The sequence below is a fragment of the Bombus flavifrons genome, chromosome 2 (genome assembly GCF_040668555.2).
Source record: "Bombus flavifrons isolate JBK064 chromosome 2, iyBomFlav1_principal, whole genome shotgun sequence".
NCBI lineage: Eukaryota > Metazoa > Arthropoda > Insecta > Hymenoptera > Apidae > Bombus > Bombus flavifrons.
In genome coordinates, this window is record NC_138443.1 from 15,473,592 (window position 1) to 15,501,130 (window position 27,539).

General features: G+C 38.9%; 1 protein-coding gene across 10 annotated transcripts in view; it reads left to right on the forward strand.

Annotated features, from left to right (window-relative positions):
• Dscam2 (Down syndrome cell adhesion molecule 2) overlaps window positions 1-27,539 on the forward strand; it is a 122,430-nt gene that overhangs the window by 89,534 nt on the left and 5,357 nt on the right. For 7 of the 10 annotated variants that reach the window (XM_069129262.1, XM_069129278.1, XM_069129293.1 and 4 more), the window contains exons 4-19: window positions 4,020-4,166; window positions 4,303-4,420; window positions 9,779-9,940; window positions 10,564-10,847; window positions 15,613-15,757; window positions 17,843-17,994; window positions 18,767-19,039; window positions 20,698-20,997; window positions 24,229-24,348; window positions 24,809-24,982; window positions 25,090-25,240; window positions 25,575-25,723; window positions 25,801-25,932; window positions 26,159-26,459; window positions 27,049-27,227; window positions 27,306-27,475. In XM_069129262.1, coding sequence (XP_068985363.1) covers window positions 4,020-4,166; window positions 4,303-4,420; window positions 9,779-9,940; window positions 10,564-10,847; window positions 15,613-15,757; window positions 17,843-17,994; window positions 18,767-19,039; window positions 20,698-20,997; window positions 24,229-24,348; window positions 24,809-24,982; window positions 25,090-25,240; window positions 25,575-25,723; window positions 25,801-25,932; window positions 26,159-26,459; window positions 27,049-27,227; window positions 27,306-27,475 — 2,957 coding nt within the window. Of the gene's footprint in view, window positions 1-4,019; window positions 4,167-4,302; window positions 4,421-9,778; window positions 9,941-10,563; window positions 10,848-15,612; window positions 15,758-17,842; window positions 17,995-18,766; window positions 19,040-19,348; window positions 19,634-20,697; window positions 20,998-24,228; window positions 24,349-24,808; window positions 24,983-25,089; window positions 25,241-25,574; window positions 25,724-25,800; window positions 25,933-26,158; window positions 26,460-27,048; window positions 27,228-27,305; window positions 27,476-27,539 lie in introns of all 10 variants that reach the window. The other 3 variants (XM_069129269.1, XM_069129303.1, XM_069129322.1) reach the window with 1 other exon arrangement.

Here is a 27,539-nt window from a genome sequence, read left to right on the forward strand (position 1 = left end):
TTCTCTAGAAATTCGTTCGAAAATTAAATACAATAAAATAATTTTGTATAAATGTGCGCTACTTCAAAAATGTTTTCGCATTGTTGTTACATTTGCTGCAGGTTTGATAAAAATTAGTTCGCATCGGGCTTTTGCTAAACCAGTAACTGTATTTCGCAGTTCACGATCTACGGAACAGCATTATCTTCCAAACTGAAGGTATTTTAAAAATGTTCACTTGTATATACAATTCGATTTATTTCTCAGTTAAAGAATATTTTGCGTTCCACCTGATTCCTTATACCGTCAGATGAAAAACCTTTCCGCACAAACTTCAATTATTCAACGTATCAACTTTGAAAAGCTCTCTTTAATTAACCGTTTTCATTCGTCGCTGCTTTATTTATGCCAATTTACGAGAAACTTTGAAAGTAAACACGTGGAAAGTGCACATAATATGTAAAGATGCACAAAATATCCGAGGATACTATGCTGATAAAAACATGAATCTGCATAAATATCATCAGTCTCCATTTATCATAATATATCAGAAACCAGCAACTTCGGGTTAAAGAACGTACAGAAGCTCGAACAAGAACTTGCCAGCCTTCTTTCATTGCGTTTTCTCCTTTAATTCTGAATGACCCTATAAACGTTATATCCTGTACGTTTCCATTAAATCTATCCCTATACATCTATCAGGATCAGCCCGCAATTAATTCCACGTACATATTTCATCCATGTACACTGTACACGTGTGCAGACACAGTCGCATGAGGATTACCGCCATGTCCACTGTCACGAATTCTTTGACAAGCCAACGTTTTTCCAAAGAGGATTGTCAAACGTTTATTCGCGAACACGCACGAAATTGTCGCGCGAAACGAGCGAGAAGTTTTAATTGCTTCGCGTACGAGCTCGCCGATAGAATCGTCTTCGTGAAACGATATTGTTTGAACGCACGGCTCTCAAAAAAGGTTACATGCTTTTGCAAAGTTGATGCTTACGACTCGTTAGAGGTGCGCGCGTGCATTGACAAAACGGTATTGGTACAATACGGTCCCGCGTTTCATTGTTTTCAGCGTGCAAACGTGTTGTTAATTTTCTTTATTTCTCCTTCTCTCATTTTGTGTCCTTCCTTTCTCTTTTCTTTTATCTTTCCTTCCTGTCCTTTTTGTTTGTAATTTAATCCAAACGTTCGAACAGAAAATGGTGCCGATGAATAGAACAGAAAAAGTTTGTAAATGGAGCGCGCAAATTTAACATTCGTCGATTAAACGAAAGTGTTCGTTTCGATGGTTTTTCAGAGAAATCGACGGGAAATTGCGCGAATTAATTGCTCGCATTCGAACAGCAAATAATATAAAAAGGTTAACATGATGTATTAAAACAGAGGAGGAAAGGGATTTCAGTGTAACTGGCCAACTGAATGAATCATTCGAACTTGATTGCAGATATTTTATCTTTGAAAGAGAGATCTTCCTTTGCATTTCTCTTGATTGCGTTTCTTTTTTTTTTATTTTTCCAGGACACGGGCATTATTATTTCGTGCGTTTCTCAATAGTTCACCGTTTTGTATGTGCATTTGATAAATATCAAATATCAAATAAATATCAAAGTACAGGTATCTTTTTATCCATCTAATAAACATTAAAATTCTGTAAACTATTTCTTTTATAATCTCTTATATCCTAAAACAATTAATTTTATGCACGGTGAACGCGAACGTTTTAAAAATTGTTTGATCATCCTTCTCCTAGCTTTCCATACCCTGAAACAATTAATTTATACTTGGACGTTATATAGACATCTTTCTGTTGACCTAATTGATATTAAAATTCTACCAATTATTCGATCATCCCTCTTATACCTTCCTACAACCACAACTAATTAATTTCCACGCAGATGTTACGCGAATATCTTTTCACCCCTTGAATAAACGTTACAATTCATCAAATTACTTACCGTTTTTAACTTCACAACGCATTTAACCGTTCTCTCGCGCCTCTACAGCAACTCGCTCACAAGCAGCAATCCCGTATTTCTTGCTGCCTATATAATATTAAGCCGCCTTTGTTCCCCATCTATGGGTCGCTATATTTCTGTAAGCGTAACATATCCATCTTACTAATAGCGCTATGGTCAGACTGCACGTAATTCGAGGCAGCCTCCTCCGTCTCGTGCATACATACGCGTATGTACATCGTGTACATGGTCACGTACATACGCAGTCTATCTACGTTGAATAGATCCGAGAGGACAGGGTATAGGTAGTAGCATCGAGTGTGATACCGAAACTACATAACCCATCCAAGCCGGCTGACTTGGCCGACAATCGCTATTTAGCAGGACCGCTTATCTCTGTCGGTCTTAGCTGTGCTAATGTCTCGTAGCCGAATTTGTGTTCGAACGTAGACGTAATAACGTAGAATCTTGGATAGGGATACGGAGGTAGCGTGTACTACGCGCGGCTAGAAATTTCGTTAGCGGGACCAACAAACACGGAGATAAGAAACGCGCGATTACTTGTAAAAATCTTCATCGATTCGCGATGCAAGATTCCAACGAAGCAACGAAAAACAGAATGAAAACTGTTGAGAATTGTGGATCTTAATTGGCGAAATAAAAGTAAAGCAACACTAAGGTTACACTTAGAATTTATATTAAAATAGTTTTAGTTTTATTTAATAAACGATTCCCAAGATCTTCGTCGATGTACATTTGCACGCATCTCAGCACTTTCTTCGTCTCGCCATCTTCCATACCACACTGCCGACGGAACAGACGAGACGCCGCGCACACACACACTTCCACACACTCATATTCACGTACGTGTGTGACTACTACGCGGCCAATCTCGTCTAGCACATAAAATTGTACATATCTCAATAAAAACGAGGAGCGAAAAACGCTCCGGACAACGTGGAAGGAAAAAGGAATAAAAAGAAAGACGAGAACTAATGGATGAACGACCTCTTTCGTGCAAGATAATCACATATTCGAAAGCCATGTTAAAGATATCCGGACGTGAATAGGGGTTTTCGTAAAACGACTGCGAATGTTTAGGATAACTACCGTCATTAACGTTGCTCGGGCTTATCTAAGGAACGAGCACCGGCTTAAGCCGCGCAGGGCAAGAACGGCGAGGTAGTACCTCCGCCAGTCATCCAGAACAGGCCGCTGGAAATCCCGGAATTAGCATAATTATCGTTACGGTAAAACCGTTCGCCGGTTCACCGACGAAAATATCACGAAACGTTGGCGATAGCTCGTTCATCGATGGCACAGAGTAGTTATCAAAGGTAATTCCGAATCCGCGTGTCACGTTTATTGAGAAACGTCGACGCCGATTACAAATTATCGCCACGCACGCCAGTTATGAATAATACGGAGATTAGAAAATTCCTCGTTATATTTCTGCCATGTGCGAAAGAGTGTCTCGCAGAGGATGCTCTGCAACGTATCACGAATCCCACTATCGTCGTATCTCGCGTTAAATAATTCACCGAACGTGGAACTATTTGCTCCGGGGACGATATAATCGCGTTTAACACCGCGGGGAAGATAGCCTTCGCCGTTTTCCGGATTGCAAAACGTCTACTCGATAGCCCGGTCATGTTCTGGTCGTGATGAAAGCTTTCGGACGCGAATTCCAAACGTATGGCGACTCCGATATTATACTTCGTATCGAGAATATTCGCAACAGTTTCTGAAAAGAGAGTTTCATTCGACGAATCGATACTTTTGTTTATTAGATTTGACGAACGATCTATAGCTGAAATTATCGTAATTGTTTTACTACGAACGATCGTTGTTATAGATCGTTGAAATTAATGGATATCGTTGTTTAGTGTCTGATAAATTGAAATTTATTGCTGCAAATGATTATAACTAGGCTACGCATGTTCACGCATTTATGAAAAGTGTATAGAGTACGCGTAACACGCGGATATATAATATAACGTAACGAGAAACTACGACGATAGGAGACAATAAATGATACAAAGGCATAAACCTCTTTTTCATTATTTGCGTTGCAGATGGGAAGTTTCACCTTTTACCAACCGGGGAACTTCTGGTCCACAGCTTGGAGTTCAGCGATCAAATACACGGCTACAGATGTCGAACGATGCATCGTCTCACTAGACAAGTGGTAGTGAGTTCCGTGGCCAACGTAAGGATAGCAGGTAGTAATTTTTACTCCGGTGGACAGGCCGATTTTTCTTATCGTCGGGAAATTGCCGAGGTTTTTTCCAATTACCCGCCGCATTAATCGACCCTCTCTCGAACGATTCTTTTTTTTCCTTTTTTTCTTTTTTGTAGATCACAGAGGGGTGATGCCGCCGGTGATTCTTGAAAACTCTGGCGTTGTTCACGTCGCGCAAGATGAATCAACGTCGTTAGTCTGCGTAGCACAGGCCTGCCCTACTCCTGAATATCGGTGAGTTTTTCATTTATCTCGATAGAGATACCTTAGCTCTTTACTCATTACGAAGAGTTGTTATAAAAAGTATAAATTTTATTTTACATCGACGAACTTTTGTTTAGATACGCAGAATCTTTTTAATCGCATTAACGTGAATACATAAAGTTCATGTAAATTAAATTATAAGCTTATATCGTTTATTTAAATTGTTACTTTACATTTAATATTTGCAATGTGTAGAATACTTGGAAATTTAAGTAGCATATATACATGTATAATCGCAATAATCATGACTCCCGTTTGTCATCTTTAAAAAAAATCTTCCTTTTTTTTATTGCGATATACAACATAGTCTTTCTTTTTATCCTCTTCGTTACAGCCAGTTGTACGTAACAAAGATCGTACAATTTTTCCGACGCTCTAGAAACTAAAGATACGTTAATACTACTGTGTCTGTCGCGAAGGACTCATTCTACTAGTCAACGTACGAATATCGAGCAAGACTTTGGTTCTTTACTTCGTATTTCCTAAATTATTCAATACGATTTATGAAAATCAAATATAGAAATATCTTTACTATTAAGGAAACAATATTTTATACTCACGAAAGGCAAATTAAACAGTAAAAATGTCGAAAATCAAAACATGTAGGTATACACCGACGTGCGTCCAAAGTGCCAGAAATTCTCCATCTAGCAATCTATATACAGGGTGGTTGGTAACTGGTGGTAAAAGCGGAAAAGGGGTGAAAAAAGAAGTCGAAAATATAGAATAAAAATTTTTCGTTTGAGGCTTTGTTTTCGAGAAAATCGACTTTGAATTTTCACTCGGTACGCGTGCGGTACGTTATAACGGATCTCACTGTAGATCGTTGTTTCGATGGAAAAATTAAAAAAAAAAAAAATTTTTTTTAATTTTTATTCTATATTTTCGACTTCTTGTTTCGTGTAGAATCACCCCCTTTCCGCTTGTACCACCAGTTACCAACCACCCTGTATAATAATAATAAAACAGTAGAAGGATCGTGTCTGTATATTGAATAACAGAGAAACAGTTATCCAGGAACAGTTCATAAGCTATTGTGTCCAGAAGACTAGTTCTTTCAATTTTTGTCTGTCTGTTTGTTTGTCTGCTTATACTCGCATCATGTAAGAACTATCGAACAAGTTTTGCTGGGATTTTCTCTGTTCCATATCTTAGTATCCGGGAAAGAAAATGGAATATGTTCCATCTCGATCCGTTTTCTAGAAGCTGAGAAATAACTGGCGTTCGAGTTGTCAAGCTACGATGGTTATTATTCACGTCGTATTTGTTCCGAAATCCAACCATTTGATAATTTAATATTTTTTACCACGGAGAACAATCTAACTGTTGGTATGAAAAATATGCAGGTATTTCATTCGTAAAAGTTCATCCGTTTAAAAATTGTTCTGTATATTAATAGTCCACGCGAACGAAGTTGCGGCGAAAGGCTATTTATGGAACGAAAGACGCAGCTCAATTGATCGAGCTATCTATGTACAGTCTTTGTTCGTGAATGTTTGGCAAATATAAATTAAATCATAATACATCCCAAATAATCATGGGAATAATTACGCGTAATCGAAAACCGATGGCGTGTTGCATGGTAAATTTAATGTTACAATTATTATTACAAACGATATAAATGAATTTAACGCTGTAATTGCGGGGCATTGGTCGTTGCGAGTTCAAAGCAGCGGGAAACGAAGCATCCATAAAACGGAAACACGAATTCTCGCGTAAATCGAGCGTTCACCGAGGGGTATAGTTTTTCCTAGTGATACGATTACCGTCACGATGCAAGATATGAAAATTCATCGATCCTTCGAGGACTGTGTATAGACGTAATCCTTCGGAATACGACCTTTTAATCTCTGTGTGATACGATAAATCTCTGTGTATCCACCGTTTGGGTTCTCCACCTTTATCAATTTTTAAAAAAACGATAAATCAACGTACAACTGTGAAAATCAACTACGATCGACATATACATTTGCCCTCGCCGAAGAACTACTGAGGTTGAAGACATACGTCTGAAAGCTCAGGTACAGAGAAAATTCTTTCATGCCAATGGAAAGGCGATAAAAGCGTAACGTACAAAAGAAGCAGAAAAAACAACGCACGTTCTAATCTGGCTCTTTAATCTAAAAGAAAACTACGAGCCACGTTTTTCAGCGTCGAAAGGTGGATCGAAACAAGGATGAACGAAAAGACAGTCAGAGACAGGAAAAGGAGAATCGGAGGCAGGAATATTCGAGATATAAGGTAAGTAAAGAAATAAGGACTGGGCAGGACTTTGATCGAGGAAAAGTGGAAGCACTCGAACGTGAAGCTTCGCGAACGGAGCACAATCGGAAACTCTCCATGTCGCTCACCGGGTCTTCGAGGAGCCTTCTGCTCTACAAAGTTTTTCTCCTCGTTCTCTTTCCTTCTCTCTTGGAATTTCTGGATCTCCTTTTCCTCGACCCAGGACCACGGGCAGATGCATGCATCGGACAAGAAACATCTGGAGAGATGAAAATTTATTGACGATAGCGCTAGCCAGCATGGCGTGCCAAGACATTTTGCGAACGATATGCTTGAACAGTACTTACATGCTTCACCGATACCAATCCATTCGACTGAAATAACGAGGTGAACTGGTTTTATCGCGTGATTTAGGCTTGGCTACAGATTTATGAGTGAAACCATTTTTAACGCGTTGTGTTCTATCTTGTAATAACGAGGCAATGGATTTAGTTTTAGCGATTGAAGCTGTACGTTTAGATAATTTATTTTATTAACGACGACAATGATGCTAATAATAAGAAGAAGAACAGTTGTAACGATTATAAGGATCGTACATAGAGTGGCAGCACGTTTGACTAAGAATTAAGGACCATCTTTTAGAAAACAATTGCCAGTAAGCGAGGAAATTGGCGATGAAGCGAAAAATTTGAAGAAAATTATTAAGAAAAGGGATTGTATCTTCTTTAAAAGTTGTTTCCAATAGTAATACATCCAATAACTTAAAGTGAGGCTACGATGTAATGTTCAGTAGACTAATTAATGTTTTTCAGGACTCGTGTAATTAGAAGAAATTCCAGAAATTTAGTAACTCTCGTTTCATTCATTATATTATGTTACATTGTATCATATTATGAAGATTTGTGTAGGATTCCGTAAAGAAATATTGTTTTAGTAGACTATACATACATGTAACATGTGGCTGTATGTATTCTAACACGTGGCTGACCATACATTCATCTTATAAATTAGCACACTCCTACACCATCCATTATTCCAAAACACGACGTAAGCAGGAGCAATCAATCGAAACTAGAAACGCTCGGTTTCTAACAACAAACTTGCTGCAATTTACCTGCAGTCAGACCATGTGCGAGTCGAGATAGCACGTATTTACCATGAAACTGATCGCGCTACAAACGTAATTCCCTTTTCCTAGAGAGAGAGAGAGAGAGAGAGAGAGAGAGAAGGAGAGAGAAATACTTCACAGAAAGTCGCAAAGTCCAAATAAAATACACCTTTAACTTAACTCAGCTATCTTGACGCTCTCGAAAGAATCGAAGAACTGATCTACTAGACGAGTTTGAACTCTAACTTCTTACCTTTTTACCTCGGGTAACTTCCCCTAGAACTACCAACTAAAATTCCCGAAGGAAGTCAGCTCCCTTACGTATCAAGAAATCCAAGAACGAACAAAGATACAAGATACGATGTTCCTGGACGATCTACAAAAAACAAAGGGGGTTAGGTGAGGTATAGAGAGGACGAAAAAGGCGAAGATGAAGAGGATCGGGGAAAGTGAGGAGAGGAAAAGAAACGAAAAACAGAGCAGGGGATCTGTGGAAGTGGTTCGAACCGACGAACGTGCTTCGATCGAAAACTGTCAAGACGTTGGTGAGGATGAAAGAAAGCACCGAATCTCCGGGATAAATGCTCACTGTGGATGCGACTGGATGTCGTTTCTAGGTCGTCGTGCCCGAAAGCCAGTGAAATTGAAGCGCCTCGGTTCCACCAACCAGCCCTTTGCCTGATGCGCGAGCGCTTTGCCTTCCGATGAAAAATTATTCCTCGAGTCTTTACCGGAAAAAAGGAAGTTCCGAAGTGGCAGGGGAAGTCGCATTAACTTGCAATCATGCAAACCGCGTTAGCTTCGAAATGTTCGGTCCGCGCGACGCTACGTTTGAAAATTTTTACCGGAATTCGCGTGCGAGAACGGGAACAGAATGGAATGCTGCCAGGACCCATTTTCGTGCGAATGCTACAAAGGATTTCTGCGCGGCTGCCGGCAAATTTTCAACGGAATGTTCGGCTAGAATTTCGCAAATTGTACGCCGATAAAGAGATTTCAATGGATTCAGTTAATGTAATTGGATGATATATTATGTTGCCGAGTGAGTAGAATGACGTTTGAATTAATCGAGATTACGAGGGAATTTATCGTCGGCTGAATTTTCACGATTGTTTGCTGGTCGATTCGATGGAATTTTTAATTGGTACTTTGGATAATTTCGCATGAGATATAAATTAGAGAAATAATATGTTATTGTGGATAGCGCGAAATGAAAATGATAAGTAATAACGAGTGGAATGAATCTCGTAAATACGCGTTTGATTTCGTTTTAATCGTATTGTAAAGAATCGTAATATAAAAATTGGTTTTCACGTGTTTCAATAATTTTCTGAATAGCTAAGTATTTGCTAATACGAGGGTTGTATAAAGGGGAACTAGATTTTGTACAACGACGAAGATTTTAATTAACGGTGATTATTATTAAGATGATAGTAGTACTAAATCTATAATTAAGATGATAGTAATATTAATTCTGTAATTACGACGTTAAGAAGCTTAAAGCTATAAAAGGGAAGCAAAGATGTGCAATATACGGATATAATACTATATGTATGTACATATATACGATTATAGTCTTGGGGGTAAAATTCAGCGATTACAAAACCCATTCTATTATAATAAGATATCTGAGTATAGTCCTACTTTGAATCTTAAATAAATCTAGAGATTTATTAAAAATTTTCGTAGAAGAGGATATATTAAGAAGTTATATTAATTTCATACATGTTTAACAAACATAAGTTGGACTAGACTGTATAACTTTATAATACTTTATAGAGAAAGTACTATAATAAAGACATAATTGAAACATAACATCAAGAACGATTTTAATGAATCATAATTGCAAGTAGAAAGTGTTTTTAAGCTTTATGATCTCTAAATCTTCCGTTATGTTTCATAGCACCGTTGGATTATTTCAAGAGTAAAATATTGCTTACACAAACAGTGGTTCGATCATTTAAGGTTTAATGTTCCATCTACGATTCAATTTCCAGATGGTACGCACAAACCGGTTCCGAGCCAATGCTGGTACTCTCTGGACCAAGGACCAGATTGCTCGGGTCTGTTCTGGCCCTCGAAGCTGTGACGTTAGAAGATAGCGGTATTTATCGTTGTTCTGCGTCCAATCCTGGTGGCGAGGCTAGCGCAGAAATTCGGTAAGGAATAAATGATAGATTTCATATAAATAGTAATAAATCAAGAAAGAAATTCAATAATTAGTAAATTATATCCTAATCATTGATATCTATACGAAAGTGAAAAGAATAAATATATTATTTCCAGAAAAGTTTATTTCGAAATTAGCGCGTTTCCTACTATACAAAAGTTTAAGGATTTGAAATTAGATCAATAAGTTTTTGGAGAACGTTTAAAATATCTATTGCGTTAAATTTTTAACATTTCTATCTTCTTTTATACAGAGAATGCAAGAAACTTATTTAATCGACTAATTAAAGCTTTGCTTCTGGTAATTATGCTCATAGACCGTGGACTCCCTGCAAATACTCTATCTACATATTTAACTTTACAAATAATATCTTGATGATTTATTACAAAGAAATTATTAACGCCTTTATTTCGTCCGGTACTTTATTACAAAGAAAGTAAGGTAAGGAAAGCATAAAGCGTTGATATTTCGATAAGATTACTAAAACGTTTGCGATTTAAAATTCATGACCAATTAAATGATAAAATAAAAGATGTCTTTGATTAAGTTCTTAATGAAACCTGCACTTGGTAGAAATAAACCAATGTTAAAAAGTAAATAATCGTTCTTCAGGCTCATCGTGACAGCCCCGCTACACATCGAAGTGACGCCACCGTTGTTAAGCGTCCATTTAGGAGGTAATGCCGAATTTAGATGCGAGGTCAGCACGCATCCACAAGCTGGACCACACTTTGTTACCTGGTACAAGGATGGTCGTCAGCTGCCAGGCTCCGGCAGACAATCAGAATTATTGAGGCTGAACGGTATCAGCAGAGAAGATCGTGGAATGTATCAGTGTATCGTCAGACGAGCGGAGGGTGACACTGCACAAGCCTCAGCGGAACTACAATTGGGCGGTACGTAAGGAATGTTCATTTATCTCTTAGACCTTTCCATAGTGGAAACCGGGGCAATATTACAAGTTGGGGGCTCATAGCAGGATTAAATTCACCTTTTTAGGAAAATCTCGTTTTTTCAAAATCTCTTCAGAAATGATGTTCTTCCAATTACCTATGTAAATTTCGCGTCGTTTTTTAAATTTAACGAATACCACTTGGGAAAACGTACTCGATCGAATAGCTACTTTAAGTTACGTAATTTTCGTATGCAGAAACACGTAAATGCGCAACAGCATATATTCGTACGTACGGTATTCCATTCGATTCGACTCGCTCGATCTCAATTACCAAATTCCACATACTCGGCTTCATTTCGACTTGGACTGCACAAAGGAAAATTACATGGAAAGTTGCGGTGCAGTTTCGATCGGAATTGCAAATGAGGGGGCTTTCAATAGGTCTATGCATACGTATAAATTCACTTTTCGCGGAACTATCAACCTTGGTCGGGCACAAAGCAAATTAGGTCATTCTCGAAGATTCATTTTCTGCGTCTCGAAACTTTATCGCTTCCGTGAAAATTCACGCGGTCTAATTAGCATGGAAATGCATCACGCTTGCCATTCTACCAGGGAGGAAATTTAATAAATTGATACGACGTGACGTCTAGAATCCGTGACCTCGTTCCATTACAAATGTATGTAAAATAAACAACGGCTTTTATTTTCGTCTAGAAAAAACTATATAATTAGAATATTAATTTTGAATTAATTAATTTATTAACCAAGCAATTTGTATGGAATTAATAAATTTTACTGTTTTACCTCTGATTTTGATTATCGATATATTTGATTGCTCTAGAATTTGATTTTAATAATTGCGTCCCACTTCGACTGGCATAAAATTAATTAAAAATACCAATCGATTCAAGTGTCGCTATATTGAACAACAAACAGTTTACAAATTTTAGCTCTTCGATAATTATCGAACTTGTAATTACAAGTGATACCTCGATTGAAACAACCAAGCGTTCTAAGAAATTAGTTAAGAATTAATCGATTTCTTATTAAAAATTCATTCATCAAATCTAATTGAGTAATTTAGCAGCGTGTGCTCGAATTTTACGTTCAATAAATATTGTTTCAACAGTCTTGGACTTTTTCGAACTTACAATTGATCCAACCTTCGACATCGTTACAACTAATTTGCGTAATTTTTCGGACGTATTCACGTCCAATACGTATCGATATAAAAACAGAAAAATTAAAATTCAACGAATGATGATATCAAAACGATTTAATACGCAATTACGTATTGCGTAACATGCCTCGTTAATACTACACCATTAAAGACACATCGAGTATAATACCAAATTGGCAGACTGAAACCAAGCTTGTAATCACGATTCCCCTCGCCGCTTACAAGCTTCCATCATTGCAAGTGTTCTATTCATCGATCGTCGGAAATCGAGCCCCATTGCCCCCGAAATACTTTCACCCGATCGATGCCTGTGAGAATTGATCTCTCACCCCTTTTCGAGAACGCGACACGGTTACGTGTCAGAAGCGATGCAAGCGTAGCGCTCTCCAAAGTAGGTTCGCGTGATCAGTAGTGAACGTTACCGATCGTATTACCAGGAACTCGATTATCATGAAAAGAGCATGTCAACCACGTGGGCCGTTACGTCGAGAGAACAGAGATCTCCGCTTTGAAGTGGAGGAGGCTTCTTTTACGCCGCTTTACCTCTTCCCATCCCTTTCGTTACCTCCTCCGTACTCGCCACTATTACCACTGTCAACCCCCTTTCCCCTCTACTCTTTGGTAACCACCACGAAGCGTCTCTTTCTCTCTATCTCTCTCTATCTCTCCTTCCTCTGCCTCTCTCCCTCCTTCTTTCTCTGGACCGTTTGCCCTATATCTGGACCGCCCACCTATGGATGAGGAGTAGCGCATGAAAGAGGAACATGCCGTTGGCGAGGGACGCGGAGGAAACCAGCCAGAGGAGAGCCTTTGAAACAACAATGAAGTTAGCGTCTCTCGCTCGTCAGCGTCGGTAATGCACGGAATTTACGTCAAAGGGAATTCGAGCAAGCCATACACCCGTGGTAAGGACCTACCGTGGTCTGGACACAGTGCAACAGAGAGAGACCAATATATATATATATATCCAAGGAGGAGTTTGGAGAGACAGGAAGAGAGAGAGGGGGATTACCGGTTCGTTACAATTTTACGACTAGGAAAAATGTAGGAATAAAAGGGAGAGAGTTGACTTGCCTGTGATGCCACGAGCCAAGAGGCTAGCGGAAAAAAGTCGTTTCGTTGACGAGCTGGAACCAAATGGAGACCAATCGCGTTCCGATCAAACGCCTGGTAACCTACGAACTGCTTTTCTCGACTTCGACTGGAACGATCTCGTGGTGCTTCTAATTTCTTCCCGCCTTCGTGGTGATGTAAAGAAAGAAAAAGAAGACCGAGTTTGCGTATATAAAATGTACGATCGCAAGAGCACTAAACTATTACTTTCCCTGTGAAAATTATGAAGTATAGTGCATTATGAAATTTCGCGTGGATGCGGTCACGCCAGGCTGCCTCGTATTTTGTCGAGCCGCGTGAATGAAGATTCACGGCCTCGTGAATACACTTCGACGAAGCTGTAGCGTCGAGAACTGGAATTTTTTTCCTCGCTGAAATTTGTTCGTCTTTCTCAAAATTCTTGAGATACAGGAAACTGTATACTGTGAGATACAGGAAAAAGAGATTTCTATGGATGTGATGTTGGAAACGTTTAATTAATGCAATAAACGTTGTTACGAATTAGTACGAAGCAAAGCTGTAACTTATTTAAACTCGTGTGTAATGTATAATTAGAGCGTGCATATTTATACATTGAGATAGAAAAATACATAGAGTGTACACGATGTGTAAAAGCATACAAAATATTCAACGTAAAATAGCCGTTATAATGGACAATAAATAAATGAGTTTAGAATCCACTTCTTTATTTATGTTCGTAAAAATAACGGTTTCCTAAAAAATTCACAGTTACATTGATTAATTCTCTGGACATTTTTAAATGACCCATAGTTCCAACTAGCAAAAGCTTTCGATGCTCGCGCATTATTCCTTTGTATCTTTTTCCAATTTCACGTCATTTATGTTTGTACATATTATATCTGTTTCATATACATATATTTTATTCACTTTTATTTTACATCTATTTTAATTATCATTCAGTGATTAGTAGTTAATCTCAGAACGCTACATTTATAGCATCTTCTTCCTCGTTTTGCATCCCGATCTTTTTCTGTGTATACTAAAATATTGTAGCGGTATGCTCTATACAGTTGTATATTATGAATTATTATAAACTTATGCTACTATGAACCATTTTCAGTACCATTTACGCCTAAAACTTACTTACCGCTCGTAATAAACAGACCGTTCGACGCTCGAAAGCTCTACATTTTCCAACTACCACATAACGTTTCGACACTCGCCTCGCGACTTCCCTGCTTCCTTCACGATTCTCCCAAGGCAGACAGACTGAATAAACATCAGGTAGAAATTCTGTTTTATTGAAACCAGCGGACGAAGTGTCGCGGTTTCCCGACTACGTATTGACGATCGCTCGAAGGCATCGAGACGAGATTCATCAATTTCCACACGGATCCACGAGCATCGTCTCTACTTCCTGCCAGTATTCATCGTAGACAAAAGTGTTTTAGTCATCTGTTCCTCCTTCTCTCTCCCTCTCCCTCTCTCTCTCCCTCTCTCTCTCTGTATTTCTATCTTCTTATCTATCTACGTATCTATCCACCCGCTTGTCTCTTCGTTTCTAGACGACGGAACTGTCTTTTGTAACGGGACGCTCGAGCATTTTTAATGACGAAGAAATCGACACTTTTAATTATGGAAAGTCTCTCATCCTGCGAGCTCCGTCCCTCGGCGTCGACCGAGAGAGACTCGACTTCGATCTTGGACTTTCCCAGTTCTTCTTTGCCTTTCCACTACCTCTACTTTCTGTCCTCTACTCTTCTTTCTTTCTTTCTCCGTTTCATCCTTCCTAGGCCCCTTTCCACCGGTCGTCGTGTCGTCGAGATAGAAACATCGAGAGAGAAAAATATTCTGACGCGCTTCCGTCGCAGCGAGCCCATTGTCTTTCGTTTTCTATCGCGATGCACGGGAGACAGTCAGTCAGCCAGGCAGGCAGGCAGGCAGGCAGGCAGGCGTGGCAGCTTTCAGAATCAAGAATCCGTCGTGGTCTTTCACGCTCTTGCCTCTTGTTCTTTCTTCTTCCCCGAGCAAACGGGGATTTCTACTTCTCCCGTTATCTGCTATCCAATTCAACCCTTACCTGCTGCTCCCTAACCTTCCCTCGTATCGTTTTTAACGAGATGGATCCGATCGCGTCGCGGTCATTTACGAATCAAATGGCTATTCTCTGGTCGAGCTGACTCGATCTTTCTTCTTCTGCTTTCCGTTCCGCCTTTCTCCATCCTCTTTTTGAATCGACCGATAGAAACGGAGAGACTTCACCGCGATCGAAAGTCCAATCTGTGTCGAGTAGCAACGTTAAAAAAAAAAAAGAATTTCTCTTGCTCTGTGCTCGGTATTTCTTTCGATATTTCTCTGGCCGTTTCATAACCGCGTGTGCTTCAAATGCTTCTTTGAAGTCGTATAAAAACGCGAGCAAAGTGCGAGGGTAGCTGGGAAGGGGAAGAATGTTAAAAACGAAGGATACCGAGAAATATATGTGTCCTGGTCTTGTTTTCTCTGTTCGCAGACGCACCACCGATGCTGCTCTATTCGTTTATCGAACAAACGTTGCAACCGGGCCCGGCTGTATCCTTAAAGTGCTCCGCTGCTGGGAATCCAACACCGCAGGTCTCCTGGGCCTTGGACGGCTTTCCTCTGCCAACCAACGGAAGGTAGGCTTCATTTAATTATACGTAACCAAATACCGGTGTATTCAACGTAATACAAGGTATAATTGGTCGTTAATTGTTGCATATATCGATTAGACGCTGCAAGACAAATTATAGGTTACTTAATTAATTCGATCCGGATATAGAATTGTGTGAGAGGTTGTGTAAAGACTGAAATGTAGATTTTGCTCGTATGGTTTTTAATTTAACTTATCTAACTTTAACAATCATATAATCGCTTTTTGATCAAGAAGTAAATAAAAAATGATAGATTTATCAAACATCAAATTTAATTTTGTTATATTAATAATAGTAACGAATCGACAAATTATAGGTTGCAGGTTATAGACAAGAATTATAAAAATACATTTTGTCAAATTAATAGATAGAAAAGAACCAAGAAACGAATATTTTTACTCCAAGTATTCAGGGTTATTGCATTAAGTATCGAACTTAATTTGATTTATTACCTGTTACAAGTTATCAAGCTCGTCTTGCGTAATAATCCATCAACTAACAATATTCCATCTTGTTAAATCTTTCCTATTTCTTACAACTACCGGCCGTTTAATCTTAAAATATTCCAACTAGCTGATTAATTTGTTGACACGTCCGTGTTAAATTATGCAATACTCCGACGAGATATTTTGTCCAATTAAATTTCTTTCGTTTCTATAACTGTCTGTTTAATATTGATCGTTTAATTCTAAACTATTTCCGCTAGTCGGTTAATTTGTCACGTACCCGTGCTAAATCTCAATTCAACGATTCTCAACGTGACAACCATTACTTCCGCATACGACTGATAAAATACGCTACTGCTTCTTTGATCGTCGCATAAAGCATACGATCGTAACTCGTGAACAATTGTTTTAACGCGTGCTTGATGCCTCGTAATTAAAATGCAATCTCCTGGCGGCGATAGTCAAGAGGTCGCATCTGCAGCCAGGCCAATTTCAATTTCAAGTGCAATATCCCAGCAAGAAGCCGGGGAATATTTATTGCGACGACACGGGCCGTCATTCGTCGAGGATAGAGAAGGCAAAGGTACGAGAGGACGAACACGAGAGGATATGACGCGAGACCCTCGTAAGGTTTAACGACAGATCGACATAAAAGACGCTCTGTGATTCTTCTCCTGTGCCACTTCGTTGTTGTACCGCCTCGTTCTCGGCCATTTCCTTCCCCTTTCTGTGAAAAGCCATCCTATACGATCCTCCAGCTTCGGGCGAAACGCGTACAATTCGCTTCTCGTCGCACAAACTGTTGCCCGCGATTCTCGGTACACGTGAAATTAGCAATTTCATTGAAATCAGGCCGCTTTCGTCGAGAACGCGCATTGCGACGCGGTAATTGAAAAGTGGTCTCTCTGCACTGTATTGAAAGTAGGAAGTTACTGTGTTCCCTCCCCCATCAAAGTTAATCGTTAATTGAAAAAAAAACTTTGTTCATTAACTTGGAGGATTTTGCTGAAATTGCGTAGAGAGCTTTGCTCGTGAAATATAGCTTCAATTTGGAACGTTCTCGACGGAAATATTCGTTCGTCCTTTCGGAATTCTGCTAAATGATAATATAAGCTGGAAAAAGAGATCAACGAATGGCGTATGGTGGTACGAGTTTATAGGGATTTCTGAGGTTTGTTTATTGCATCGGTGATTATTTTGTCAATGAGAATTTTTACGGAAAAGCTCTGTTTTTTACATACTGATTTTACATACTGTAAAGATTCGGTAGAACGCATGATCGTCCAACGGTTAGGACAGATACGACTGAATGTATCCTATAAATATGTATCTAAGTGGTTCGTTGAAGTTAGTGAAAGGAAACAGAGAAAAAATATTGAGATATACATGGTATTATAGAAAAAAATGCGAGACTGTATTATCAGTTACTCGACATCAGTGCCAGATATCTACTGATTTTGAGGGCTATTTCTCTAGAGTTTTGCGCATTTATCTGCCAACTTTCGTCTATCTGTAAATATTATGCCACAAATAATTTATAAATTATATTAGAAATATTATATTAGAAATAATCTAGAAATAATTTACGGTTCATTAAAGGAGAATTTGTTATCCATGTCCGAAGGTTCGTTATCGGTCAATACGTGACAGTTCACGGCGATGTTATATCGCACGTCAATATCAGTCATGTGATGGTGGAGGATGGAGGAGAATATTCTTGCACAGCTGAAAATCGAGCAGGGAAAGTCACTCACGCTGCACGCCTCAACGTTTACGGTAAATTTCATGCTAAATCCGGTGACCGAACTTCGTGAATAATGTTTAGCAAATTGATGTCCTGTTAGAGTTTGTCCAATTTATGGTTTACGTTTGAGCTTTGATTTCTGACTCTATGACGCCCTTCGCAGCTGAAAATTATTTAAATAAAATGGAAATAAGTTACACGAGTAAATAGAGCCACGTAAAGTGGTTAAAATACGTCACTGCGTTATCAGCTATGAACGAATAAGTAGCATTACCGCGTATGATGTTAGGCCGTTTGCTCATGCGTTCAGTTGAATATTTCATTTATTCGAAGTAACAAAATTTTGTCATTCTTTGCTATTCATACATTCTGTGCGAAATTTGCATTTGATTTTATGTTTTCATGCAAAATTTTGTTGCCGACAAGAGAATTTTATTCCAGCAGTGTAAAAGTAGTACTACCATGTTCATAGTCAGACCAATTCCACTTCTTACTGCAATGATAACACACATCTTTCGAAGTTATCTAGCTACGAAATTTCGTATATTCCTGCAGTAAGAAAATCTTTCATTCTGACTTGTAGAAGAAGCTTCGGGTAAAATTTTCAAAAAGGTTGCAAAGTTAAAACATTCATAATTTTTAATTGATAAGCTGCGATTCTAAGATTTCAGAATTGCATAAATAAATATTTCCAATTTATTGGATCAGATTGTAATTATTTTAAATCAGCGAAACTACCGATAAATTACTTTTCTTCCATAATCCATAAATCTTAATATATTAATCGCTGGATTTTCCCTTCAGGTCTTCCATACATTCGACTAATTCCAAAGGTAACTGCCGTCGCCGGCGAAACTCTTCGCTTGAAGTGTCCAGTGGCTGGCTACCCGATCGAGGAAATCAAGTGGGAGCGGGCGAATCGCGAATTACCAGACGATCTCCGGCAGAAAGTGCTTAAGGACGGCACTTTGGTTATCACGAGCGTACAGAAGAAGGGCGACGCAGGGGTGTACACGTGTTCAGCAAGGAACAAACAAGGACACAACGCGAGAAGATCGGGAGACGTCGCAGTGATCGGTAAGGCATTTCGTTCGTGCCACTATTGTACGATTGTTACAGGTGTTTCGATGCCGAGAAAACGATACCAAGTCTTAACTATTGCCTCGTGGCAAAGACGAAGACCTAAATCGAATATGCTTCGAAAAAAATGATTACTACGATCAACAGTAAGGTGGAAGAACCGCCCAAAAAAAAGAAAAAATGAGAAAAAGAAGAAGATAATTTCTAGGATTCCACGATGAGCAGCGAAGGATTTCCAGATGCGACGTGTTTATCTTCGTCTATGCTTCTCGAGTTCACGAGGTGTCGTTGTTGTTATTATTCCAGTTCCTCCCAAAATTAGCCCATTCACGGCAGATCGTGATCTTCATCTCGGCGAAAGAACTACGTTGACTTGCTCGGTGACAAGAGGCGATCTGCCGCTCTCGATCTCCTGGCTCAAGGACGGACGATCTATGGGACCGTCGGAGCGAGTCAGTGTCACCAATATGGACCAGTACAATAGCATACTGATGATTGAAAGTTTATCTCCAGATCACAACGGCAACTACTCGTGCGTGGCCCGTAATCTGGCCGCAGAGGTATCACACACGCAGCGGCTTGTGGTTCATGGTAATCCTCCTCTAGGCCCCCTTCATTTTTGCCCGACGACCGCCTGACCGCCCGAAATCCGTACGAGTGCCGATCGCGTGAGTGCGTACACGGTTGCCCACACTCGCGAATGAACCGCGTGAGGATCTCGAAGTGCTGTTCTCTTTCTCTTGCGCCTCCGTGGAAGTCATAGCGAGTACAAAATATTTTCCACAGTCTCTATTCGCACACGTTTCTTCGTTCTCGCTTCATCTGAAAATTTCGATGTGTGTTAGTGCTGTCTCACCGCTGTAAATAGCTTTCAACGTGAACCGATACAATGAAGATGCGTGATCACACAGCTCGTTAAATTCTTACGCGTTCATTCGAGAAGGAGTCTTTTTTTATCTGATATAAAGCCATCGGACGTCATTCAGGAACGTAGAGACCTGATGACGGATACTTAATGACGGCTCACGCTTAGCGTGGCTCATCCTCCTGCACGAGACCTGCCATTATCACATCCTATGTTTTCTCCTCCATCCTTGTCTCGACTCTTTGAAAAGAGATTTTACATTTGGATAAAAATTAACAACATAAGTTATATGTACGAATATAAATTTGTATAAAGTATTTTCTAAAAAAAAATCTGTTATCTGTATGAAACTAAATTTTCGAAGAGTCGGCGAATGCTAGCTCTTGCGTTGGGAACGACCGTATGCAGCGTGAGTGTGCGATGCCAAGTTATAAGTGTACAAGGTGTTGTAGGGCGGCAGGGGCAGGTCCGCGGCGGGGCCACCCTCTCTCTCCTCTACATTGCTACGTTACTATACTGCCTCTATTGTACATATTCTACATATATATATATACATATTATATTCTATATATATATCTATACATATACATGGACGTACTACTGTCTATATATATAATATATATGAACATACCGCTACTATATTAAAGAAAAACATCTATATATATATTTATACATATATATATAAAGAACACATGTACCTGGTACAAAAAAAAGGTTCTTGCGTTTTTTTTGGTGCCATCTTTTTCTCGCTCTCACGTATGGTTCTCTCTTCTCTCTTGACCTTTTCCAGTACCCCCTATTATTGAGCCATTTACGTTTCAAGAGGGACTATCCGAGGGGATGCGGACGCGGACGGTGTGCGGGGTCGCGGCGGGTGACCCACCCTTAACTATATCCTGGCTAAAAGACGGCCAAAGTCCTTTCCCTTTGCCGCCGAATCTCGCCTCCGTCGCAAACATCTCCCAACTGGATCCTTATTCGAGTCTCCTCAGTATAACGAACCTCGCGGCCGAGCACTCCGGCGACTATACCTGCGTCGCCGCGAACCCCGCCGCCGAGGTCAGGTACACGGCCAAGCTACAGGTAAAAGGTAACTAGATGATCGGCGACCTTTTCCATCATCATCCCGAAACTTCCAACTTTGATCTTATACCAGCATTTCCCATCGATCTCGACGGAAATATCTGTAACATCTTTTATCCTCTTACATATACGCGCTATGAAATTATCTTCTTATTCTTCTTTCGAAGAATTTTTCATTCGCTCATTTTTGTTTCTTTCGCTCCTTAAATCCCAGGTAATTGTGGTTTGTTCCCAGTAAGCTAATACGTTCTTTTCGTTGTTCTTGTTTCCTATTTTCCTTAGGTTAATGTAATATTTTTAGTATATGGTCTCAAATAAAATTCGTACTTGCTACTTTGCTTTTTGTTGGTAAGATTTTTAGACAATTGAATTTGCTGTAAGAGTTTTGTACGTATCTATTTAAAGTTCGTATTTGTCGTTTGGTTTTTGGTAGACATTTGACAAAGTGAAGCTGCACATTTAGTAGATGCACCTGAATATTTTTTACCAATCAGAGATTACATATCTATTTTGATCGATATAAAGAGAATTTTTAATATCTGCTAAACAAATAAATAGAGTAACTCAGTGAGAAATATATATATTCTGTGAAAGAAATAACGTCGAGGTCGAGACCAACTTTTGTCCCGGTCCCAACTGTACATCCGGAGAGATTCACCAGATCCATCTCTATCCAAATCGCCATAATCTATAGTCCATATTTAACGTCCATAACGATCGAATCACGTCATAACGCTTTACTAATTCGATCCCTGCATAACCATCGTTAATCGTCGTAGTGTTCTCGCACGGATTAAAGACGAACCATTAAAACCAATAATTCTGTTACATATAGCAATACACGTTACTGTGGCCTGTTCGATTTACCAAGAATACAGTCTATTCGTAGCGAGATCACGCACGTTTCATCATTGAACCCTCTTGAATCATCGAGTCCGTCCTGTTCTCCTAGAAATCCAAAGAAATCTCCTTGTTCCCTCAGACACAGTGTGTATTACATTTACGTTGCTTTGGCTCTCTGGGAATGCGTCGGTATCTCGTGGACCCCCGAGGTTTGCTTGACTTGACCGAATAATAAAGGTAACAGTTTGCACCTTTCCTTATTTTTACTCGTTTCTTTAAAACGGAGCAACCAACCAACCAAGCAAAACTATAAAAAAAAATGATAATGGCGATGTGTACGAACAAAAATAAAACTCTCTTCTGGCCTGCGTGCGTGCGTGTATGTGAGCATCATACACACTTTATTTGCATGTTCTCTTTTTACTATTGACATAGCTGTCGTTTTTTCTGTCTGCATATACATATATTTATATATACATATACCTTACGTGTTTGTGTACATATATTATTATTATTACTTCTATATATATATATATATATATTTTAAGTGTTTTCTGATTAACCGAGTACGAGCACGTGCCACTCTGCTCACGATCAAAAATCTTCACAGAACCTATGCGCTGTGGCTCTCCTTTGGGCTCGTTGGAAGGCAACCTTTTTTCATTACACTTCTGCATGCTTTTCTCACTGTCTTTTCTATCTCTCTGTCACGCTCTTTTTTATCTTTCCTTCGCGGTAGCGAAATACACGGGGCACGAGTCGCAACGAACTCGAATTAGTTTCATCTGACCGTACGCGAAACGAGAATGGATAATAAGGCAAATATATTGATACTCGCACACAAAGTGCTGCGCTATGTGAACGTATCGGCACAAATAAAACGTCAATATAGATGCATCGTATGCCGCAATGTCGAAAGTAAAGGAACACGCGCCCCATGTGTTTCCAACGCGAATTTTCCGGTAATGTAGGCTAGTAGTACGTATTTATTATTAATTAAATTCGTATTCGTCGAACTAGTCGTTAGAAGCGGGTACTTGATATATCTATATATACATATATATATTATTATTCGCCTACCCACGATATATATCTTTCGGTTTTCCGCCGACATGCTCTCATCCAAGAACCTCACATTTCCTGCCCAATTGCGCCTTTTCTTCTTCCGAGAGTTCTACTTGTTTCACGCCACAATTGAACGAGTATCTTATATATTTAATAACACGTTATACACACAATCTTTACATACATTTGGTCTACATACACATATATATATATTTATATATATATTATATTGTCGCACGCGTTAATGCGTGGCCGGTATTTGCCGTCTTGTAAAACGTTGGAACTCCCACTCACAGTATCTCGCTTGTGCAGCGTTTTTCACCACCGTAAAAAGTAGAACCCGCCAAACAGTACACCCAAAAATACAGTAAACCTCAAACTCTCGACACTGGTCGATGCGCGGCGTACCGTCACGGATCGTTTATACCGTTTTGGAAACTCACTCATATCCGGTGTTTGTCGCAATTTAGACGATGCACACATTTAGTGGCGATTTCGTTTGAGCCGTAGCTAGATATACAGAGATCTCAGATAGATGCTTCATACTGCACTGTGTACCTCATTCTCTTTTTTTTTCTCTCTCTCTCTAATTTTTTCTTCTTTTTTTTTTCTTTTCGTCTGTCTCCTTTTTGGGCTACGTATGTACGTTGATGGTGTATCGATCGAACCGCTTTACATTGATGATCCTTTAGTAGAAGCAGAGAAACAAGTCCAGTCGTTTATTTGTTCCAAGCGATCCAAGAGAATCGGTCGAAGGCTTGTACGTCGCGGACGTCTCGCATCGACAGTTAAAAACCCCACTTCCATACTAAACCTCACCTACGAACCTTCATTCACTTTATCTCTTAATGTCTCTGCCACTTTTTCATTATGTAAATTTACCATTTTTTCCACCATTATTACGGAAATTCGAGATTTTGTCAAAATTTGTTTAGTCGCGTGTCGAATCTTTCCGCGGCTTGTTTTTCCGATACTGAACGATCGGCTTCTCAGATAAATCATTTTCGAATAGATTCGAAGTGGAAAAGAAAAATAAAGAGTAGAACGAAAAAAAGGAACGATCGTTTCTCGTCGACGACAGGCGCCATCGTTCTGCGTTCTCTTCGTACTTTCACTTTTGTACAGTGTATCTTTCTCGTTTTGTACATATGTATCTCGATACTGCGTTTACGACGATATAGCGCCATACCGTCGACGAGCTCGTCCTTTGACCGCGCTTTTCACGACTCTCTCACGACGTACCTGTCTCTAAATCGCTAACGACCAGTAAAAATAACGTACACGGAAGTATCACAACGATTTGTCTAAAGCTGTCCGCTCTGGTTTTCAGTACCTCCGCGATGGATCGTGGAACCAGCGGACGTGAGCGTCGAAAGAAACAAGCACGTCGCTTTGCACTGCCAAGCGCAGGGCGTGCCTACACCTACTATCGTTTGGAAAAAGGCCACGGGTAAGAAATTTGCTACGTTAATCCATTAAGGGCTGACAATATTTCATTTGTAATTTTTTTCAAGTCGATTTACATAATTGGATCTTATTGTTAACATCGTAGCGATAAGAAGAGATTTCAAGAATTTATTTAATATTTTTTTTTTTAGCATTGTTCACTATTCTCTCAACTTTAGATCGCAGATTCTACGATGTTATAAAGTTTAAAGAAATCTGTAAAGTTTAAAGCGCTTATTTATATCTTATCGGAAGTCCTTTTTGTTTCTCGTTTACGTAATGAACTTGTATAAAGCGTTGAGTTGTTGGAAAAGTTCGTACCATTTTTATTATGAATTTCTATCAGAAGACCTCGAATAAACGTTGCTCTTGGTTGGATAATAAAGGGAATTAAGAAAGAAAAAAAACGTCTAAAATTCGTGGATAAAACAAATTCGATATATCTCATTATCTGAACAAAATAGGAAGCAAATCCGGTGAATACGAGGAGTTGCGGGAAAGAGCGTACACGAAAATCCTCAGTAATGGTACGCTGCTGTTGCAACACGTGAAAGAAGACAGAGAAGGATTTTACCTCTGTCAAGCGAGCAATGGCATTGGGAGTGGTATCGGCAAAGTAGTTCAGCTAAAAGTAAACTGTAAGTACCTTTGTGTTGAACGTATAAATCGAATAATCATATAATAAATTGTATATCAGTAAAATCAACGTAAAACGCATTATGTTCTTATTTTGATGTCTCGATAGCTTCTCCATATTTCGCTGCACCATCGAGGCTCGTCACCGTGAAGAAGGGTGACACAGCAACTTTGCATTGCGAGGTACACGGCGACACACCGGTCTCCGTCACCTGGTTGAAAGGAGGAAAAATTGAGTTAAATCCCTCGACGAACTATCGGTAAAGCTAGGATTAGCTTGAATACTGTCGAATGAAACTCTTTGATATATTGCTAGGAACTTATATTTTTAAACGCGTGATAGAAAAAAGTTGTTTTAAAGTTTTATTAACTTTTAATTAAATTTTGATCAATTTTTTTTATTTGTTTCTGTATGAGATGATTCGTCATTTGTTGGCGAGTGTTTTGTATAAGACGAATATGTACATACACGAGTGTTTATATTAGAAAGAATTTTAATTCATAGAAGTTGCGTTCCAATTGTTTTTCTGTTAGATATTAATTATACATAGGATTATGACTAAATTTTTTACGGTTACTTTATCATGTGTAAAGAGTTACGGTGAAACGAGAGGTAACACCGGATGGTGTAATTGCACAATTACAAATTTCTTCGGCGGAAGCCTCAGACAGTGGCGCGTACTTTTGTCAAGCAAGCAATCTGTATGGTCGTGATCAACAGTTAGTGCAACTCCTCGTACAAGGTATAATTTCATCGATGAAAATAGATATAACTAAACAAATATTCGTTTAAAGAACGATCGATTTCATTCTAATTTAGAGCCACCACAGCCGCCAAGTTCTTTAGAAACTGCCATGGTTGCCAGCCGAAGCATTAACGTTAAATGGCAACATAAATCACAAGACACCAGTGAAGTGACTAAATATATTCTCCAATATAAAGAAGGCGATGGTGAATATTTTTCAATTATTTAAAGAAAATATATCATAGTAAAAAAACAAAAAAATCTAATAATAAAATATTTATCATTATTGTCATTCTAGATCACATTGCTCGTTGTAATGTTTAGTAGATCAAGCAAATTTTGATTTATAATTGATCAAAATTTGAATTTGCATAAACACTCCAAGTCTAGTGATATGTATCAACATTTATTGAATAAATTGTATTAAAACAGCTGGAATGTGGCAACAACAAGAATTCACCGGGCCGCCTCTTTCGTATGCAGCTCTAATAGACGAATTAAAACCGGCAACTAGATACACTATACGCGTAATAGCCGAAGGACCAGCGGGTAGATCAGTGCCCTCGGCAGAACTGATTGTCAGAACCGAGCCACAAAGACCGGCTGGACCCCCGATTAATCTTGAAGCTAGGGCTCTGTCCTCCTCTGAAATTTTAATTACTTGGTCGCCACCACTGCCTGAACTCCGACACGGTGACATTCAGGGATTCAATGTTGGCTACAGGGAAACAAGGTAGGAATATCGAAGCAGAGTAATCTGTCTTGTACAGTCGTTGTACTTTAAAATTTATGCACAAAAGATACCACTCTATAAGAAAACAATTTATATTAGTAAATTTTACATATATTTTATAATTTCGGAATTATGAAAAATGATCTATGTCTAATGAAAATCAACCGGTTCTATAAAAACTTTCTTATGGGGTCCAGTACTTCATGATTTAGTTAGATATAACTCTCCTGCAATGTAATAATTACAAATACGCTCATCGAAGTAATATGATGAATATTTTGTTTAAAAGAATCGAAATATATTAAACAGAAATTAAAGATACTAGAAATGTTCTTAAATAAAATTTTTGTCAAGTACCACACTTCATTTTCATAGTGTTAAATTTTTGTAGTTGTATAAAAGTACCATCAAATTTAATATGTTTAATATATTTGGACTTAATTAATTAGGATATAAATGCTGTAATAAATACAATGGTGTACAAATCCTTTTTGTCGCCACTACATTTCAATTCTAATTATACAAATGTTTTGAAGCGCATTGAACTATTCAAGTTCAGAACTCCATTACGCTAGCAATCTTCTTTCAGCTCGGCGAATCCCTCGTACAACTTCAGCTCTGTGTCCGGAGACGGAGAAGAAGGGGGTGCAGAACTTCGGCTAACAGGCCTTCGACCCTATACAAAGTACACTTTAGTGGTTCAAGCGTATAATCAAGTTGGATCTGGTCCACTTTCCGAACCTTTGTTCACACAAACAATGGAAGATGGTAAATGATATTTTTTAAGATGTCAAATAATTGTGTATTTCGAAAAGTATATTTAATTACATAAATTAATTTATTTAGTGCCCAGTATGCCACCCGAAGATGTAAGATGCGCTGCGTTAACTTCACAATCACTTCAAGTATCTTGGCAGCCACCACCTAATACGCACAGCAATGGTATTATTCAGGGATACAAGTTACATTATGAACCTATCCTGGCGGATATGTGGCGTAGTGTCGATGAAATGGAAGTAAGCATAATATCTCTTTTACTTAGACAGATGTAAATTGAGATTCTTCAACGTCACTTTGTTT